The sequence below is a fragment of the Mustela erminea genome, chromosome X, assembly GCF_009829155.1.
Source record: "Mustela erminea isolate mMusErm1 chromosome X, mMusErm1.Pri, whole genome shotgun sequence".
NCBI lineage: Eukaryota > Metazoa > Chordata > Mammalia > Carnivora > Mustelidae > Mustela > Mustela erminea.
Window position 1 is genome coordinate 17735148 of NC_045635.1, and position 14445 is coordinate 17749592.

At 40.5% G+C, this 14445-nt stretch overlaps 1 protein-coding gene across 1 annotated transcript in view; it reads left to right on the forward strand.

The window, feature by feature from the left end:
* PHEX (phosphate regulating endopeptidase homolog X-linked) overlaps positions 1 to 14445 on the forward strand; it is a 204100-nt gene that overhangs the window by 137516 nt on the left and 52139 nt on the right. The window contains exon 14 of the mRNA XM_032330228.1: positions 4252 to 4355. Coding sequence (XP_032186119.1) covers positions 4252 to 4355 — 104 coding nt within the window. The remainder of the gene's footprint in view (positions 1 to 4251; positions 4356 to 14445) is intronic.

Here is a 14445-nt window from a genome sequence, read left to right on the forward strand (position 1 = left end):
CTTAAAAAGTATTCTAGAATCTCTTTCTCCTATTGGCTCACGTAGTATCTTATCAACATGTACTTATTCTACTGAGAAGCTACAAGCATTTTCTTGTTCTACCCTTACTACACGTTCCTCACCTTTGAGGGGTCGTAAAAGCTTTATCCCTTTATACCTTTAGTCTGTGACACTTGGTACTTCATATCCTGGATAGGATTTCCAGGAGGAGAAATTCAGATTCCCCTGAATTTTAGGATCTGGACAACTATTCCTAGGATATGACAACAAGAGCCCCAATGAGTTTCCCAGAGATCACCCAGTTGATAAGTCAGGAGATGTAAGTGATTGAAAGTCATTATCAACTTGACCTACATTTTCACCAGTAATGGGTAGGACAAGAGGCTTTCAAGCCAATTATGTTCTGTTGCAGGGTTTAAGCATTTTTTTTTGAAGATTACAGGTGGTTTTCAAATATTCATGTGCATTTGTTCTTGTTGCTGTCTCCACAAGTGGAATTTTCCCAGTGGTAGCTGGGTTTCATGGTTGTTTCTCCCTTTGTTCAAGGGCCTGTTGAAATATTTACGCTTATCAAAGTATTATCACATGGTGGAAAATTTGGGAAATAGAGAAAAGGCATGAAAAAGCACCCATAATGGTACTAGAACATAATAATACATACTTCTATTTCACCATGGTTATCTTGCCTTTCTGTTTTTATATTGCTGAAATTGACACATACATAATTTTGTCTATTGACCTTTACCATTAACCCGTTGTTTTGGTCTTGACTTCCCTAGACAAATTAGCATTATTTTAACAGCTGTATGATGTTAAGTAAACTGCCATCACTTATTTAGTCACTGCTTCTTTTCCCACCCTTAATTCTTACCTTTGCCTCCTCCTTCCTTGTACTGTTTTTAAAAAATATTTTATTTATTTATTTGACAGAGATCACAAGTAGGCAGAGGCAGGCAGAGGGAGAGGGAACGGGGGTGGGGGGAGCAGGCTCCCTGCTGAGCAGAGAGCCCGATTCAGGGCTCAATCCCAGGACCCTGGGATCACGATCCAAGTTGAAGACAGAGGCTCTAACCCATTGAGCCACCCACCCTGTACTGTTTTTGTCTAATCACGGTTTTCCTTATAAGGATTAATGAAAGGAACACTGCAGTTAGGAAACTCATGATTTGAACTGTATGGCTTTGCCAAGTTCCATAATCTCCTCAGCTCTTTTCCCCATCTATTATTTGGGAATAACAGGGGCTAGTCCTTCCCTACCCACAAACACTTAACCGGTATCACAGGAAGAAGTAAAATTTTGTCCCCTATTACCCATGATTTCCACTAAATAAATGGAATAGATCAATTAAATTAGGCTGAGAAATAGCATATATTCTGTTTAATAATTAAAATAACCTTAAAATTGCCCTTCTAAACATAGATACACCATTGGCTAATTGTAATTACTTGCCTCTGAGTTTTGCTCCCCATGATTATTTTAAAGGCAATGGTAGGACCTTATTTATTTTAAAGTATACTTTTACTCGGTACTCTTCTTTTTAAGGAAAATTTTGGATGGTATTCCATTTAATACCTATAGAACAACCTGCATATCAAGGTTTCTGTTTTTTTTTTTTTTCAAATTGAACAGGAAAGTATCACAATTAGCAAACTCTTCCAAAAGTAACAACTGACCCCACTGATATTACCAAAAAGAAAAGTTAATATTTATAAAGGTAATTCCTTTGAGAGAATTTCCCAGAAAGTGTTGTGAACCCAAGAGTGAATCTGAATTTTTCATCAGTTGCACTCATATTCTGAAGGATCTGTCAGAGTTGTCTTGGGAACAAAAGCTAAAAAAAAAATGCTAAGGGTTGAACAGTGGACACATCTTTTAACTATATGACCCAGGAATGCATTAGGATGTTGGTTAAGGCTGCTTGCTAAAACAAGGAGCTTACTCTCTTTCTTCTGAGGTTGACTATAAACTTCTATTTTTTTTAAAGATTTTATTTATTTATTTGACAGAGAGAGATCACAAGTAGGCAGAGAGGCAGGCAGAGAGAGAGAGAGGAGGAAGTAGGCTCCCTGCGGAGCAGAGAGCCCAATGCGGAACTCGATCCCAGGACCCTGAGATCATGACCTGAGCCGAAGGCAGCGGCTTAACCCACTGAGTCACCCAGGCGCCCCTAAACTTCTATTTTTAAATACAGTCAATTATAGGATTTTATTTTGAAGCATTTCAAACATTGGAAGAGTTTGTAAAGTCCTATTTGGAACACCTCTAACAAATATTAAACATTGTTGTATTAGCTTTATAATGCACATAGACATTTGAAATGAGCAAGATACATCGGATATTCTTTTTGTAATCCACCTTGATCTAGTAATGTCCTTTCTTCCTGCCTACCTCCTTCCCTAAATATAAACGTTATCTGGAATTCAGTGTTTATTATTTCCATGTATTTCTTTATGCTTTTGCTATATGGGTATATATCCATAAACAACATACAGTATCATTTTACATGATTTAAAACTTTAAATTCTCTCATACATACAGTTTGCCTTATTCACTCAGCATTGCTTTTGAGATTATCTCATATTCATATATATATACCATTCTTTAAACTGCTGTATTATTTTCCACTATGAAACTATACCTCAATTTATTTATTAGCCACCCCGCTAAGAGGCTTGAAGGAGGGACAACTTAAAGTCCTATCTTTATAGCTGGTTGGTCAGGTAGAACACCAAAGATGCCAGGAATCGATACTTGCATTCTTGCCTTTCTCCCTGTGCCTTTAGTTATTTTGCTCCTTCCTTTACATTTTGGCTGACCTCTGGAAAGAGCAAGATGAATCATTAACAAAAGTTACTCCACAGATATAATGAGTATCCTTCGTATGTTAGGGAAGAGATGAACGTGAGCCAGATGTTGGCCAGCATATAGATGACTGTCAAATCTATAGCCATCAAGTTGCTATGCATGTATTCATATTTATAATGTAATGCCTGTGGATTTCACATACATGTATTTGCTATATTTTAATTTTTCCTTTTAGAAGAGTATGGTTTAAATTTATTAAAAACTTACAACTAGTAAGATTTTGGTTACTCTTGATTATTTGCTTATTCAAACATGTATTTTTCTTATTTTATTTGCCACAGTAGTATATATTTTTAGAGATTTTTATTTATTTATTTGAGAGAGAGATAGCACAGAGGGAGAGTGAGAGGGGGAAGCAGACTCTGTGCTGAGCAGAGAGCCCTGATGTGGGGCTCGATCCCAGGACCCTGAGATCATGACTTGAGCCCAAGGTAGATGCTTAATTGACTGAGCCACCCAGGTGCCCCAGTACTATATATTCAAACCAAATAATTAGCCATCACTACATCCCATTGCTTTTACTGTTATGCAGATACTATTTGCAATATTTAGGTTAAGTACTGCTTGTTTTGTAGATAGAATGCCTAGAGAATTCCAGCTGTTTACCATTCTCCTTCCAAAAAAAAGAAAAGGAACTCAGGAGTCATTTATGTCTGTCTCCCTATTTTAATACACAAATTGTTGTGATGCATCAAGTTTCTGTTTTTCTATGCAAGCTGTAATCTATGATTTGCCTCTGTAGTTTCATTAATTTTTAGAGACCAGAGAATTTTTTGAGTGGTAAGAGACAAATTCTGTTAATAATGAAATGATTCCATTGACTCCATTGTGCTTAGTGGGAGAAATAAATCTCCGAACCACTTGCATTGTTTCCCTTCATGAGCAAATGCTGATTACAGTAAATTGGATCTTAACATTTGACTAAATCATCATCTATAAGCTAAATGAGGTTTCAGCTGACTAAACTGAATGTTATTAGAAGAACCTATGTGACAAATAAATAAAGAACACATTTCAGAAAAGATCAAGGACTTGTGTGAGCCAAGAAATTTTAAACCTAAGAGGATATGTCCTATAAAGGTTAAAGTAGATTTTTCAATTATAAAGCAAATGAAATGCGTCATAAATTACTGCAGCATCTCTTGTTTGTTTACCATGATCCAGAAATAATCATATCGCTTTGGGGACTTTTTCTTGTAAAAGAAAATCACGGAGATTAAATTCCATGGCTCTGTGGATACTGGGTTAACTGGTGATGGCTGAGAGGTGTCCGGAGGAGTGTAGCTTCTTTGTTGGTTGCTCGTTTGTGTGCTGAAGACTTTGTTCAGACTTTGTTTCTTTTATCTGCACTTAGAACAATGATGGTTGTGGTTTGTTTTATTCAGATCAAGTTTTCAGAATCCGACTACTTTGGCAATGTCCTGCAAACCCGCAAGTACTTAGCACAGTCTGATTTCTTCTGGCTGCGAAAAGCGGTTCCAAAAACAGAGTGAGTAAAAACAAACAAACAAACAAAACAAAACAAAACAAACAGAACAAACCAAGGGGCGCCTGGGTGGCTCAGTGGGTTAAAGCCTCTGTCTTCGGCTCGGGTCATGATCCCAGCATCCTGGGATCGAGCCCTGCATCGGGCTCTCTGCTCAGCTCTGCCTGCTTCTCTGCCTACTTGTGATCTCTGTCTGTCAAATAAATAAAATCTTTAAAAAACAAAACAAATAAACAACAACAACAAACAAACCAAGCCAAACCAAACCAAACCAAACAAACAAACAAAAAACCATAAAAACCCGAAAGGGAAAGAAATAAGTATGCTGGTGGGAAGTGAAGTCTCCTTAGGTCAACCTGGGTAATCCCCCCTGGTCAGAGTAGCCGGCTGGCAGGTTACCTTGGTTTGGCCAAAGCATGTTAGGTTTTGATAACTCTTATTTCTGATATGATATGAATCACTTCTCCATTCTGATGATGGTTGCCCCACTCCTAGTACCAAAACGATGTAAGAGGGCTTATTAGGATACAGATGTTTAAGTCATTTCTAGATGTAGGTATGAATATATGTATATAGAAAACAAGTTTGCCTAGAATTTCACGCTCAAGTAGAAACTTGCGAAGATCTTAAAAAAGAACAAGTGCTTAAAAAATACAGTGTAGTTACAAATGTAGAAGTAATTATATAATTATGAAGTAACTAGGAGATTTTTATCAAAGTAATAAGTGTCAGAGAACGGCTGGCTGTATTATTTTTTCCAGTATAAGTTAGGATTTACCCTCTTTCTTCCCAGCTGCCTGTAGGGACTGTCTCCCTAGGTAAGACATCTTCCCGAGGAACTTTCTGGAACGGGGGCAGTCATGATGTCCTTCCCTAGCAAAATATGTATGATGAAGATAACTGATAGCAGCTAAAATTATTATGTTCACAGTGTGCTAGGAAGTACTTTACCTGTTCTAACTAATTGCATCCTCTCTTCATTTCTGTTAGGCGCGGGCACTATCAATAAATAATACCATCCCCACTTAACAAATGAATAAGAGGCTTACCGTTGAGAAATCCTTCAGCTCAGGTTTAGATTACTTTTTCAAAAATTGGATTACTTGACCATATACTTGACAGAGTGTTACGTGTGAGGTTTAGATTTCTGTTTGTTCATTTTGGGTATTGTACTTTGCAATTTCAGAATTTCCCTTTGATTGTTTTTTAGTTTCTGTTTCTCTGTTGTGATTTTCTTTCTTTCTTGTCTCCTCCCCCCTTTCTTTCTTCCTTCCTTCCTTGCTTCCTTCTTTCCTTCCCTTCCTTTCTTCCTTGCCTTTCCTTGCCTTCCTTCCTCTCTCCCTGCCTCCTTCCTCCCCCCCCTCCCCTCCCCTGCTCTCGCTTCCCTTCCCTTCCTCTCCCCGCTCTTCTTTCTATTCCTTCCTTCCTTCCCTTCATCCTTTCCTTTCCTTCCGCTCTTTCTCTTCCTCTTTCTCCCCTTCGCTCCCCTCCTCAGCCCTCCCCTCCTCTTCTCTTCTCTTTCTGGAGGCTCCATACTCAGCATGGAGCCCAACATGGTGCTTGAACTCACGACCCTGCCGATGCTTAACTGATTCAGCCACCCACGTGCCCCATGATTTTCTACTGGTTGAGTCATTTTCGTTCTATTTACCATTGATTCTTGGAATATAGTTTAATTCTTTGGACTTATTTATAATGGCTGCTTTCAGATCTTTGCTAAATCTGATACCTGGCTTTGCTCTGTCAGTTTTTATTGACTTTTTTTTTTCCTAACACTTTTCTCCTTTGCAGAAAAGTGCATAATTTTTTTGTTGTTGAAAATGACATTTTAGATAATATATGGTAACAACTGTGGATTCTGATTTATTTTTCTGGGGCTTTTTAAAAAGTAACTCTTAGGAGTGCCTGGGTGGCTCAGGTCATGGTCCCGGGGTCCAGGGATCGAGCCCCACGTTGGGCTCCCTGCTTAGTGGAGAGTCTGCTTCTCCCTCTTCCTCTGCCTGCCACTGTGTCTACCTGTGCTCTCTCTCTCTGTCAAATAAATAAATAGAATCTTAAAAAAAAGTAACTTTTAGACGGCAGAATCTATCTCTCCCATAGTATGCAGCCGTGGATGTCTCTGCTCATTTTTAAAATTCTTATTTTTTAAATTTTTTAGTTTCTCTTACTTGAGGTTGTCCCTGTGCATAGCTTAGCGCTCAGACAGGGATTGGGGCAGACCTTGTGCTCAGACACCTTGAGTCTGTAGGGCTTCTGCTCTCTGCCTGTTGATCTGTTCAGGGGCTACAACTACCTTTCTCCATCAGCCTCAAAGTCTGCTTGCCACTGGGCTCTCTCGAGTCTCCTCTGTGTACGTGCCTAGTGTCCAGTCAGCCGTGGGTACAGAGTGAGCTGATCTCACCTTCTGTGACTCTTTCATTTCCAAGATCTCCCTTTTAAATTTCTGGCTTGTCTGACCATCTTCCCAGTGGGAACTGTAATTTCAGGCTCGTGGAGCTGTGGGTATTCCTTTTTGTTTTCCACCAAGGTTGCCACTTTTAGCTGACAAAGCTGAAGGTTTTCACCTCCACTCCCAATCAAGTTCACCCCCTGTGGCAGCGAAGCTGCTGGTTTTCCAGCCAGCCCTACCTATCTTTTATTTTTTTAAGATTTAATTAATTTCTTTGGCAGAGAAGGCATGGGGAGAGAGAACACAAGCAGGGACAGAGGGAGAGGGGGAAGCAAGCTCCCTGCTGAGCAGGGAGCCCGATGTGGGGTTCAATCCCAGGACTCCAGGGTCATGACCTGAGCCAAAGGCAGACACTTAACCGACTGAGCCACCCAGGTGCCACTACCTTACCTCTCCTGATAGAACTAAGTTCTCACTGGCCAAGCTGGGAAGGGTGGGAGCAGCCCCTGGCAAGAAGGCCACAGACTTCTATTGTATTTACTCCTAAGTTCTAGCAATTTTTCAAAATAAACATTTTTCAGTGTGTTGTTGGCTTTGATGATCAATTCCCAGAGCCCTAAAGTGGTTGTTTGTTGTGATTTTGTCCAGTTTTATTCTTGATTTTTATGGAAAGTATTTGCTGACTTTTTAATATCCTTCTAGCTGGAAACCTGGATCCCATGGCCCACTTTTTTTTTTTTTTTAATGGACCACTTTTTAACCTTGGCTGATATTCTGGTCTCCAGACCTTTTATACTCCGGGTCTCTTGTTACTCTCCCTTCCAACTCTCTGCTCTCTTCTAGACTGTAGAAACTCTAGGAAGTGTACCAACCCTTGGTTTAAGCTGTGATTACTGCCTGTCCTTCTTCCCCATGGCTGCCCCCTACCAATCCCTACCCTTTGCCCTTCTAGCCTTCCTACAACACATACCCACAAAGTTAGTTACAATTGTTGGACTTGAAGGAGGGGGCCTACAGCTGAACTATTCCCCTGCCCATCCCTGACTCCAATCAAAAGAACAGAGGAGGCTAGAAGGCTTTCATACATCTCTGGAAATGACAGACAGCTGCATTAAAGCTCTGTGTTCCACTGTCCTTGGTTCTCTCCTGTCATCCCAACATCTCTCTGTCCATCTCTCCTGCTTCATTCCTAACCTCAGTTATTCAATAGACATTTTAGATGTAGGCTTCTAAAAGTAGCTTCTTGATTCTGACAAGTTCAGCAAATGTTTTCCAGTATCCTGATGAGCCATCTACATGTAGTATGGTCATCACAGATCTCTGTGAATCATCCTGGTTCTTTTTCAGATCTACTTCAGATCAGTTCAAACTCTTCTTGGAATTTGTGGAAAATTCAAGGTATTTTTGTCACCAGTATTTTTCTGAATTTTCAGGCTTTGGGCTTCTCAATATTAGAGATGCTGTCAAAGTAATTCTTTAATTCCAAAATGCGTTTTTCATTTGGCTGTGTAGCAAGGCCCAGGTTGCTAATTGAGAAATCCCTAAATGTGTCCTCTTTAACATCATCCTAAAATACTGATGGACTGTCAGATTCTAATCTAATGGCCTTGACTATTTCTAATATTTTATTTATGCTTTAGAAAAATGCTGGCTGACTTTGTGGGCTTAGGTGAACTGTGTGATCTTGTGTAGTTTTCTTCTCTGTTGCAATACCTCTTTCACAAGGACATTAAATTGGTTAATGTTTCTGGAAATTCTATCTAGCAATGAAAATCAGTGCGATAGCACTAACAGTTTTTTAAAAAATTTTTTATTTATTTTAGAGAAAGAGTGAGTGCACGTGCAAGCAGAGGGGAGGGGCAGAGGGAGAGGCAGAGAGAGAGAATCTCAGGCAGACTCTGCGCAGAGTGAAGCGGCTGACCCAGGGCTCTGTCTCGTGACTCAGAGATCAGGACCTGTGTGGAAACCAAGTCAGATGCTTCACTGACTGCACTACCCAGGCGCCTCTCAGTAGTACTAATTCTTCTTTCCTCAGACTATACGTGTATTTCAGGGAAAGCAACATTAAGAAATTGGAGATCCTCTTTGTGTAGTAAGGTGATAGGATAGTTAGTTTTTTAAAAGAACTTTTGGGCTGCTCCTTTTCAGGCATCGTAGGAAATTTTAGCTTTGTGATACACATTGGCCTTAATTGACATCTTTTAGTTTTGAAAATTGATGGGTTAATCTAGTGGGGATGATTTGGGAGTAGCTCCACTACACGAGTTTACTTTGAACAGCACGTCATGATTTTATTTCCACAAAGCCCTGAAATACCGTTTTGCTTCTTTGTGGGTATAGGAGATAAATACCCTTTATCTTTCATTCTTGTGGAATTCATTTCAGCTGAACTAATGTGTATTAAGAAGTTTCTAGCACAGTGGGAAATGTCAGCAAGAATGGAATTAATTGGGTGGTCATCCCTGAAGGTGCATATTTAGGGGCTGGTTCTCAGAATTGTCACTTCGTCAGATTGCTTAAAAATAGAGGATTTAGTCTACTGCTTGGCTTGAATCAGAAGTAATTCTTTCCCCTTAGCGTCCCCTCTCATTGACAGAAATGACTTTAAGTCAGCTTCCCTATTAACTCACTCTCATTCGGCTGTGACCAAACATGTCTGGGTCTTCTTTCTCTATCTTTTCAAACATATGTTAAAAATATGGGGTGCCTGGGTGGCTCAGTCGGCTGAGCGGCTGACTCTTGATTTTGGCTCAGGTCATTGATTTCAGGGTCCTGGGATTGAGCCCTGCATTGGGCTCAGTGCTCAGTAGGGAGCCTGCTTCAAGATTCCATCTCCCTCTGTCCGACCCTCTGCTCTCTCTCTCTAAAATAAGTAAAAATAAATAACTTTTAAAAATATGTAAAAATACATGAAATGTCTATACAACTTATGGTTTTGCCCATAATTTTTGTTTGCAACAGCATTATCTATGAAATGGGAAGGATATACTCTATAGGATATTAGAAATAAGGCAATAAATATTCTGTGGTTTTGCCATTCCTGCAACTATCTCTAAGAGTTGATGGGTAAAATGTCAAACTTTAGCCTGATGTATACATCTCTTTTATATGGTCCGTAGAAATTAGGGTACCAATGTCTTTGTCTTTAGACAATTGTATTTCATTATTATTATTATACCCATTTTGTGTATTCCATTGTCCAGTATCTTTTCATCCCCATATAGTTTCCCTTTGAAATTTATATGAGGCTTCTTCATACCTTTTCTATCAAATCCTTCCCCAAACACAGAACATCCCAAAGTAGTGGTAAGAAGAATTTGAAGCACTTGAATTTAAAGCTATTTTTTATTCAAGCAGATGTATATATAGCAATACAGTCATTTAAATAGATATAATGATCTTCTGTTCAGTGCATGCCACTTAGACAATAGTCTTAGCCCATAAGGAGCTTAAAATCTTGTTGGGAGATAATTCGCATGAACTCATACACTTTCCAGGCTCAGTCAGTTAGCAAATGGTGACCTTCCCGAGTATAAATGCTAAGGGGTGGTGGGGACTGTGGAGAACCTCATTTAAATTAATTCCAATTCAGTTCTTTAAAAGACGGTCATGTTGGGCAAATTAAACATCTTTATGGGAAAATTCAACCCAGTGGCTACAATGTAATCTATGGACAACCAACTTTTCAATGTTTCATTTATTTACTGCTGTGTAACAAATCACTCTAAGATTTAGAGGCTTAAAACAACAAGATTTCCCTCTCTCTCTCTCTCTCTCTCATCCCGTCTTGTGGCTCTGGCCTGCACTGGGCTCAGCTGGGTGGCTGTTGCTTCCAGTCTTTCATGTAACTGCAGTCAGAGAGTGGCTGGTACTGGTGTCGTGGGGAGGCTGCTTCTCTCACATCTAGTGGCTGATGATGGCTGTTGGCTGGAGCGCCTCCTGTGGCTTCGCGAACTGGGCTTCTTCACAGCATGCTGATTGGGCAAGAAGCATCAAAGGGCAAGTTCCTGAGAAAGAGAAGCGGAAGGGAGCGTGTTTGTACACCAGGGGGGAGGTTGTACTGCCTTTAAATTGCCTAGTTTGGGAAGTCCTGTGGTGTCATTTCCATTGCATTTTATGTTGTAGAACCGAGTCACCAAGGCTAGCCCATAATCCAGAGGAGAGGAATTTAGGCTCCACTTCTTAATGGGAGGAATGTGAAAAAAAATTATAAACACATATTAAAACCAGGGTTGGTAGCCTTATATTAGAGAATAGTAAAACTGAATGTATAATAAACTTGGCTATAATGAGGCAGATAGACGCCATATTTAATGGCTGGATGGCGTGGGCACTGACCAATGAGAAGAAATACCAGTGCCTGCAAGTGCTAGGATGTACTGGTGCAGCAACTTAATATCAGCTCTGGGTATAATCAAGACTCCAGACATAGCACAGAGATAGCAAGAGCTCTGGGAAGTCAGGAGAGGTGAGATCATGTGTATGAAATAGGACGTTTCAGCCACTCTTGCTGAAGCTTTAGAGGCCCCATCGGGCCCCACCTGATCGTTTGATTTCTTTGTTTTGTCCACCTTTGTCCATCAGCAGTTAAAAACATTTTTTGTGCAGGGACCCTTATCTTCATGTTTTGCAAGTTGATTGTTGGCTAAAGGGAAGGGGGAGTTGGGAGGGGGAGAAGAGAAGGGATGAGCTCTAGGAATACACATCATCTTTGGTGCATAGTATGCTTCAGACCAGTGTCATCTAGAGGCCAAGTTCAGAGGTACCTGGATTCTCCTGTCTTGACTCAAACTTCAGGCATAGAAATGCTGGGTTCTTTGGGTAATGTGTTAATTTTCTGTTGCTGCTGTAACAAACTAATGCAACATTAGCAACTCAAAACACACAATAACTCAAAACACAGTTCTGGAGGTCAGAAGTACAGGATGGCTTCGCTGCTTTCTTAGATCCAGGTTTCATGAGGCTGGAATTGACGTGTCAGTGGGCTGGGCTCGTAGCTGGAGACTCTGGGAAGAATTCAGTTCTGAACCACAATGAGACATCACCTCACACCAGTCAGAATGGCTAAAATCAACAAGTCAGGAAATGACAGATGCTGGCGAGGATGCAGAGAAAGGGGAACCCTCCTACACTGTTGGTGGGAATACAAGCTGGTGCAGCCACTCTGGAAAACAGCATGGAGGTTCCTCAAAATGTTGAAAATAGAACTGCCCTATGACCCAGCAATTGCACTAGATACAAACATAGTGGTCCAAAGGGGCACGTGCACCCGAATGTTTATAGCAGCAATGTCCACAATAGCCAAACTATGGAAAGAACCTAGATGTCCATCAACAGATGAATGGATCAAGAAGATGTGGTATATATACACAATGGAATACTATGTAGCCATCAAAAGAAATGAAATCTTGCCATTTGTGACAACATGGATGGAACTAGAGCGTATCATGCTTAGCGAAATAAGTCAAGCAGAGAAAGACAACTATCATATGATCTCCCTGATATGAGGAAGTGGTGATGCAACATGGGGGCTTAAGTGGGTAGGAGAAGAATAAATGAAACAAGATGGGATTGGGAGGGAGACAAACCATAAGTGACTCTTAATCTCACAAAACAAACTGAGGGTTGCTGGGGGGAGCGGGGTTGGGAGAAGGGGGATGGGGTTATGGACATGGGGGAGGTTATGTGCTTTGGTGAGTGCTGTGAAGTGCGTAAACCTGGCGATTCACAGACCTGTACCCCTGGGGATAAAAATACATGTTTATAAAAAAAAAAAAAAGTTCCCCAAAATAAAACTTACAAAAAATGAAAAAAAAAATTCAGTTCTGAGCTGAGATGTTGGCGCCTCCTCCACCTGGTACTTCTAGAACTGCCATCCCTACTTCCTTGCTGGCTGTCAGTTGGGAGCTGCTGTTCCCTTCTCGAGACTTCTCTCTGGTCCTTGCATGATGGCCCCTACATCTCAGCCAACGACAGCATGTCGGATCCTTTTGACTCTTGGAATCTGATTTCCTCAATTGCATCTCTGGATTCCAGCCAAGGAACAGTCTCAGCTTTTAAGGACTAGTGAGAGATTGGGCCCACCTGGATATCCAGGGTAATCTCTCTGTTTTGAACTTTACCCTTAATTATATTTGCAGTGTCCTTTTTGGGATGTAATATATCCTATTCATAGGATCCAGGGATTAGGACATGAACATCTTTTGGGGAGCCCTAATTCTACCTACTATAGGGAGTGACGTTAGGGCAATGAAGGGGCTTTTGCCTTCACTTACTTCCTCAAGAAAGTAGACCAGTCAGTAGGTTTGTTTGCTAAACACTAGTGCTTATTGAAATACTATTCTTAAACCTGAAGGCAAAGAGTACACATTTTATGGAAAGGAGTATAGGTTTCAGTTTTGACTAGAGGAGGCACTCGTTTTCTTGATATCCAGGAACGTGTCCAGTAGGATACAATGTTTAAGAGAACTGGTTTTGAGGGGGAAAAAAAAAACTGGCTTGAACTCAGACCAGACCTTATGCAGTTATGTAATGCTTAAGTCTCACTGTCCTCATCTGTGAGATAGGCCAATAATTTCTATAGTTGCTGTGGGGAAGAAAACCTGAGGAATAGGGCATACTTAGGGCATTGTGAGTGCTCAGTGAAGGTTTGCTGCCGCTGCTACTACCACTAATAAGAACAACACCATGACCTATTTGTAGACTTCTTTATATGGAGAAGGTATGTGTGGATCAACAAGAATCAACACTTGGATTTCCTACCAGTTTCATATTAGTCTGACATAAATTATTAGCTTGTTGTAATTCTCCTATTAAATATAAACTACTAAAATGATTGTTCCGCAAAGGGATTTATACGAGTTTATTTTGAACAATTTAGCTTCAGATAGCTTGGTTTTCATCCTAAAGGGCAGAAACTCACTGGCATCTAAATTAGGGGTCCGCACACTGCAACTTGGAGGCTAAATCTTGCCTGACGCCTGTTTTTGTATGGCCCGTGAGCGCAGAGTGATTCTGAGAGATAAATATTTGCAGTCGATTGAAGATAGGAAGCACTAACCTTGAATCCCAATTAAGCAAAAATGTTATTCTGCCCCAGAAGAATTCCATTCTTCTCATAATGGCCTGTCTTTAAAAAAAATTGTACTCAGTTATTACATTTTTAATTTCATCAATATCATTTTGTGGAAGCTTTGCTCCTACGCTAGAGGTACCTATATAACATCTTGGATTCTTGCCTCTTTGCCTGCAAAATGCCTAAGTGTTTACCATCTGACTCTTGACAGAAAAAAACTTGCCAAGCCCTACTGTAAGTAATGTATGCATTTCAAATGGAATGTAGGCTCTTTATAGCCGGAAAATACTCCCAAGACCTCTTAATGCAGTACCTAAATTTTATAGTTAAAACCACACCCCAGGAAGGTGGGCAGCTATTGCAACACAACCCGGCGACTTAGCGAGAGAGGCAGGATGAGCCCTTAGATCTGGAGCTTACATCTGTGAACTCAGAGGCACCTGGGTGGCTCAGTCAGTTGAACATCTGCCTTCAGCTCAGGTCATGATCTCCGGGTCCTGGGATCGAGCCCCTCCTCGGGCTCTCCTCTCAGTCAGTGGCAAGTCTGCTTCTCCCTCTCCCTCTGTGATTTCTTTCACTTTCTCTCTCTTTGAAAGAAATAACTAAAAATCTTAAAAAAAAAATCCATG